This window comes from Glycine max, chromosome 20 (assembly GCF_000004515.6).
Source record: "Glycine max cultivar Williams 82 chromosome 20, Glycine_max_v4.0, whole genome shotgun sequence".
NCBI lineage: Eukaryota > Viridiplantae > Streptophyta > Magnoliopsida > Fabales > Fabaceae > Glycine > Glycine max.
In genome coordinates, this window is record NC_038256.2 from 13222779 (window position 1) to 13229418 (window position 6640).

The following is a 6640-nucleotide window of genomic DNA, read 5'->3' on the forward strand; positions in this document are numbered from 1 at the left end:
AAAAAGCTTGTGTTAAAAAGGCGGCAAGAAAGAAGATGCACACGCAGCGGGTTTAGGGTTTTAGGGTTTTAGGGAGCGCGGGGGAGGAGGAGCTTTGTCTGAGCTGAGACTGAGACTGAGACATGGCTTTTTGGGGTAAGAAAAGCACGTCGTCTCGTCTCGTGTGTCTGTACAATCCGTTCTGATGTCTAAAATCTAACCACATTCCAATCTTCTGCTCTGCAGGAGTCGAAGTAAAACCGGGAAAGCCTTTTTCTCATAAACATGACCCCTCCAAAGGACGCCTCCATATTTCGATGGTAATGTAATCTTGTTCATAAGTGTGAATGAATTAAAATATTAGATTTCTTGCTAACGGAATAGTTATTATTAGTATTACCATACTATTGTTAATTTAGGGCACTTTGAAGTGTGAATGAATTAACATATTAGATTGCTTGCTTGCTAACGGAATGGTTATAATTATCATTACCATATTATTAATTTAGGGCACTTTGGGGTTGGGCACTGCAATAGCAAAAAGCACTCTGCAGTGCAATGTGGGAAACAGGAGCCCTGTGTACCTGTGCTCTCTCTATCCCGGAAAAACCGAGTCGTTGCAGTTAAATTTAGAGCTCGAGGAAGTTGATGAAACTGTTGTTTTCTCTGTAATTGGTCCTCGGAGCATTCATCTCTGCGGTTACTATCTCGTCACTGCCCGCAACTCCAATCTCGTTGATGATTCGTATCCTTATTCTTCCTTTTCCACATTTCCCGTTTTTCTAGCACGGACATAAAAAATATTGCTTTGTTGTATTGAAATCTTATTTGTATGACTTGATTTTTCAGTGTTTTCATGTCCTTTTGTATTATATTTGATTTGATTAGACAGTGACATACCATGCCCTATCAAAAGAGAGAAATAAATATATAATTGTAATTTGAAATCTTTTTTGTTACAATTTTTTTTCTTGATTTCCTTTGCTACAATGGAAAGGGAGTCATTTGGGGAGGACATTGCAGATACAGAAACAGAGAAATCTGATTACAGTGAAGATGAGTATGATGATAGTTTTATTGATGATGACGGTGTTCCAGAGGCTTTCCTACCATCTCCTATTTCTGAAGAAGGCATGTTCAGATAAAAATGTCCACCCTTCAACGGATGGAACATTTTTTTATTTCTAGAGTTTGCCCCCATTTCAAAACCAAAATGATGTCTGTATTTTTTTATTGTGCTGACTGCAGAGGAAGCTTCTCATGATAGCAGAGAAAAAGGTAGGAAAGGCAGCCTTAGACGGCTGAGGAAAAAGTACCAGTCAGTAGAGTCTGATGATGATGGCCGTCACGAAGAAAAGATAATTGCTGATGACAGTATGGATGACCAAACCCAGGAAATCAAAGATGATGAAGATATCCTACCTATTTCATCTCTTTACAAGAATAAAGCCTCTCAAAGGGTCTTGGACGAGGAAATGGATGCTAGTGTTGACAGACAGGCAGGTGATGCCAGCAACAAGAATGGTGAAGATGGTGGAAATAGTATTGTTGAAACAAATTTAAAAGCTGACCATGACCTTGTAGATAGTCAGACGCTCAGGTGACAATTCTTCTTAATTCTCAATCAATGTTCAAAGACATGTTTGCTTTTCTCTGCTTCAGGTTTTAGGGGGATATGCTTTTTTTGTTCTTTCCTTTGTTCATAAATTACGCTTCTGCTGAAACAGGGAAGCTCAACCCTCAAACCACTTGGTAGATCCTTGCATTGTTCTGGATGTTGGGGATATTAAAAATTTAAAAAAGAAAAAGAAGAGAAAGGGAAAAGAGATTGATAGCTCCAGTAATGATCATTCTATCAAACTAGATAGTGGTATAGGAGGTGAGCCAAAAATGGAAAAGATGACCCAGGATTTTGTGGCAGGAAACAAACAACAGCAGCATGATGATGATAAGTGAGTGATTATGTGCTTTGAGTTTTTGATTCCAAAACCGCACCTGTATTTACATGGTTGAATATTATAAGAAATTGTTCTTGCTGAGCTGAGTAATGTTTGTTACTTTTTGTAGGATAAAGATAAACAATTAGACTAATATGGAAAACTATACCAAGTTATGTGTGTGTGTGTGTGATATTATATTTGAATGATCAAGTTTAAAAGACAAATACGCATGCCTTTTTTTATAATACATTCATAATTTAAAGATTTTTTATATTGTCATCTAATCACAAATTGCTATGTATGGTAAGTTTATTGACTTTTACAATAAATACATTAAAAGTCATATCTAGGATATTTTTTATTCACTGATAGTGTATCTCCACAATGGCAGTGCATTAAAAAATAAACTCATGTTAGACTAATTTAGGGTGCTTGATTTAGGAATGGATTAGTACTGTTCATAGCAAATGCTGATGCCTCTTTATTTCATATCTTTTTTTAATAAAATTAATTCAAGGAAACTTATGTTTTCAGAAGCATTTCTTATTCTTAAAATTAAAAAAAATAAAAAACCTTAAACAGATTATCATATTTAAAATGTTAGTTTTGACTAGTACGTGTTCTTTGGAATGCCAAGGTGGAGGTCTTTTTGTGTTCTAAATTTCATTTTGAAATGTCAATGCCAGCAGGTTATTGCCAAGTATCAAGTGAAATGGCAATTTATCTGTTTATTTTGAATAACTCGCAAAGTCTAGTAAGCAGATATAGAAACTAAATTTGCAAATGACTTTCAAATATAGTCTGCCATTTCACTATTGAATACGGAATGAAACCCTTTCAATGCTAAAAGACGTAAAACTTGACAAGAAATCTCTCTCCTTACAAATGAATATATGCAGTTACTTTCAATGAAGATGCAATGTTTTGAATTGTCCAACCTTCAAAACTTCACTATTTTCGCCACTGCAATTTCCCCTGCAATTTTCCGTTAAACTTTTGTGTCATCCTGTCAAAAAAGAAATGAATTTTTGATATCTGACATGCATTAGCAAATTAGCAGGGATGCCAATATTTCAGGCAATGTTGCATTGCCTTCTGCTGACACAGGTCCTAAAAAAAATAGAACAAAGAAGAAAAAGAAAGAACAGGTAAACAAAAGTGACAACGGATATCAAGAAGGTATCATCCAAGAGGACAAAGCCAAAAGAGATGCAGCAGAGTCCCAGAATCTGATCCATAAAGTTTTTGCAGAAAAAGAACTGCATGAGAATCTAACTAATGAGAAGTACGCTTCTATTTTGTTTATGCTTTTGATGTGAGATAATACTATAACTTGTCACTAATACATGCCTTAGTGCTAAAATTGAACTGGTGATAAAATTATCTTAGTAACAGAAACTTGGCAAACTTGCTAGTATTAGTATCAGTTAGAATAATAAACTAAAGTACCCGGTGCTAGAAGGCTCCTGCTATGCGAAGGTATGAGGTAGGGTGATTGTATGCAGCCTTACACTTGCATATGCAAAGAGACTGTTTTCAGATTTGAACCCATGACCAACCCAATACAATTTAGAAAATAACATGGGTGTATATATCCAATCGCAATAAAAACAATAAAATGTAAAGATTGAATTGTCTAATAAAATATCAGACATTCAAAAAAATAGAAAAACTCTCGGTCATCAAGGCGTAACTTTACCGCTGTGCCAGGGCTTGCCCTCTAGTATCAGTTAGAGTAATAATTTAACAAAAATCATGATTTCATGACAAGCCTCTAATATTGTGGTAACTATTGTTATTTGTTTTCTTTAACCTTTTTTTGTTCTTGTAGAGATTGATAGGGTAGGGATAGACATTAATACACAACTGAAGTGGGACAGTCATTCTGGTAGTCCAGGGAGAAAAGGATAAATAGTAATCTCTTTTGTGAATTATCAGCAAACTGATAGACTAATTTAATAATTGCTCATTGAAAGACACAAAAACTAGTACATGGGCTATTATGCTTTGGTTTGGAATTCATTTAAGAAGGCACTTGCCCTAGTTCCTTGGTTGGTCAGTATCAATGAGTTTTTCTGATTTAGCTGAATGGTGATAAACTTATCTTTTAATGCCATTTCCACTATTTTAAGTTGTCTAAACAGCTCTTTTTTATATATTACTTGTAGTCTGAGACATGTTATAAACCTATTTTGTGCAAGCATCTTACATTCTTAGTTAATTTTTCCGGTGCAGGAGTGTGGACAATGGTGCTCATGAGTTTCCTGATGGAAATCTATCTGATGATAGAAAAGTTAAGAAAAGGAAGAAAATGAGTAAGAGTCCGGGCAATGGGGAAGTTGCAAATTCTGATATGCCTGTATCTGTTGAGCAAAGTGGTGAAACTGAGATGATGGAGGAAGACAGAAATAAGAGGGAAGATGCAAAGCCTTCCCAAGTTAGAACATTGGCAAATGGACTAGTTATTCAAGAACTAGAAAAGGGGAGGCAAGATGGAAAAATAGCTGCTTTGGGGAAAAAGGTAGTTCATTTAATTGATTTAAAATAGTTTAGCAACCAGTTCCATAAAATCAAACCAAAAGAGAATTGCAAAGCACAAGGATTAGGCTAGTGGTGTTGGGGATGGGGAGTTTAGGTGAGGTCATACCATCACGGACTAGGAAGCATCAACACCTCTGTAGAACGTGTGGATGTGACAAACACTTCTCGGACACGCTTTTGACCCATGTCAGACAACCCTCAACTGCGTTGCAATTAAAAAATATTATTTTTTGGCTCACACACCTCTTCAACACAATTTGTACACAGCTTGAGCATGAGTCAAGAGAATGAGCCAACACCTATTCTTGGCTATACACTACTATCATTAAAAAAAAAAATAAAAAACAGCAGTGGTTAATTCAAGTGGCTGGGGCTTGGACTCCTTAAGCATGTGGTCGGGGCTATGAGTGCCAGCAGATTCCCCGAAGGAGTTTAAAAATCTTGGCGACCGACCAGGATACTCCTTTGCAATCATATGTGAAGCAGAAAAAAAGAAATTAAAGAAATAAAAAAGTCAAATTATATTATAAATATTGCAAGGCTCATAGCATTTTTCTGAGGCTAATACTTGTTTTAATCAAGAGATATGTTTCTTAGTATTGTATCTGTCAGGGTCATTATTCTATGAAAACTGTAATGCTTAACAACTTTGTTTTTAGAATGTGAATCATATAAATCTTAATTCTCAATATATATATATATATATATATATATATATATATATATATATATATAAGTGGTGTTCCTGTGTCCTATATTTGGGACATTAGTGATGTCTTGGTGTCCATGTCATGTCTGGTGCCCATGATGGAGTCAATGCTTCATATTCACAGATTCAAATCTCATTGGTGCCATTGTATCAGTAATAAATAATAATTTGAAGATTTGATTTGATTTAATTTAAATAAGTAGTCTTTGGTTACAGATCAGCATCTATTACACCGGCAAGATGAAGGAAGATGGAGTAGTATTTGCATCAAATGCTGGCCAAGCTCCTTACAAATTTCGCCTTGGTAAACACCATTTACCTGAACCTTCTGTTACCTGGATGACTCTCTGTGCTTAATGGTATTAACTTTTTGCAGGCAAAGGAAAAGTTATTGAGGGTTGGGATGTTGGCCTTGAAGGTAGTCATTTAGACATTTTGTCCTTGTTCTTTTTCCATCGTCCTGCTTTTACTTTTATTGAATTAGGGCAATGCCTATAATATCTTTTTGACATGTACCTTTCAATAAATTCTCTATCATTGGTTGAAAAAAGGTGAGTGGGTCAACACTGTCATGGGATCCATATAAAATTCACCTAATAACAGTAGCGAGTGTGTTGGAAAGCGTGTTGTTAACGATTTTCATTGAATATATTCTTTCTCTAAGTACTATTGCGATGTATATACATGTTCCTCAGGCATGCAAGTTGGAGAGAAGAGAAGACTTGTAATTCCACCATCATTGACGTATGCGATTAAATTCTTGTGTCTTTTAAACACCATTTTCTCTTCTCTGATTTCTTATTTGGGATTCCTATAACCTCTACTATGTGCATGTATCAGGTCTGAGAGTGATGAACATTGTGCCAAGATACCACCAAATTCATGGTTGGTTTATGACTTTGAACTGGTTAAAGTTCATTGAATTTCATCGAGGTGATGGTGGCTAGTTAAGATTTTGGGTGGAAAAAAATTTCATGGAGTCTGGAGGCAATACAGTGGACGGCTGAAAGCCAACTGTCAAATCAACAGTACAGTTTTCTTTTTTGGATTGGTTGAACTTGGATTTCTGTTAGCCGGTGAATAGTTTTTGGTCTAGAAGATAGTGGGTTTTGGTATACCGTGTTAAAAGTATAAGATGTTGAGGGTGAAGATAGTGAAAATGTTCACATAAATATAACGCTGAACTAAGTAACATTATATACTTTTTGATTACAAAATGTTCCGGGGCATAGCCAACTATAACCCTCAACGAACGTTGATTTTTAAGTTCCCTCTCATACTTCTCTGTTGAATGTTATTGGAATTCATGCTGCCATCAAACCCCACACTTTGTTTTAGATTTAGGCCTTGTTCGAATTTGTTGATGTTTGGCTCTCTGTTCCCTGCACCTTGAACGGACGTTTGAAGAAAGAACCCTTTGGTATCTTTTGGATCGTTGAGAGACCTGCCAAGGGTTTTCCAAATATAGGTT

The 6640-nt window shown here is 35.8% G+C and overlaps 1 protein-coding gene across 3 annotated transcripts; it reads left to right on the forward strand.

The window, feature by feature from the left end:
• LOC100798135 (peptidyl-prolyl cis-trans isomerase FKBP43) lies at nt 1-6386 on the forward strand. 3 transcript variants are annotated; one of them, XM_006578436.4, is made up of 12 exons: nt 1-135; nt 226-299; nt 489-724; nt 977-1110; nt 1228-1579; nt 1707-1931; nt 2977-3204; nt 4155-4440; nt 5386-5473; nt 5546-5587; nt 5865-5913; nt 6010-6386. In XM_006578436.4, exons 1-12 carry the CDS (start codon nt 123-125, stop codon nt 6089-6091), a joined length of 1809 nt encoding a protein of 602 aa, XP_006578499.1. In that variant the 5' UTR covers nt 1-122; the 3' UTR covers nt 6092-6386. The 3 variants fall into 3 exon arrangements, with proteins under 3 accessions (XP_006578499.1, XP_003522256.2, XP_006578500.1); XM_003522208.5 differs by having other exon boundaries at nt 2980-3204; XM_006578437.4 differs by lacking the exon at nt 2977-3204.
• The last annotated feature ends 254 nt before the right edge of the window (nt 6387-6640 follow it).

Bases quoted from the DNA above. Each gene is read 5' to 3' on its own strand.
- LOC100798135 (XM_006578436.4), top strand. The intron at 300-488 runs GTAATGTAATCT...TTATTAATTTAG, and splicing joins GACGCCTCCATATTTCGATG to GGCACTTTGGGGTTGGGCAC. The intron at 3,205-4,154 runs GTACGCTTCTAT...TTTCCGGTGCAG, and splicing joins GAGAATCTAACTAATGAGAA to GAGTGTGGACAATGGTGCTC.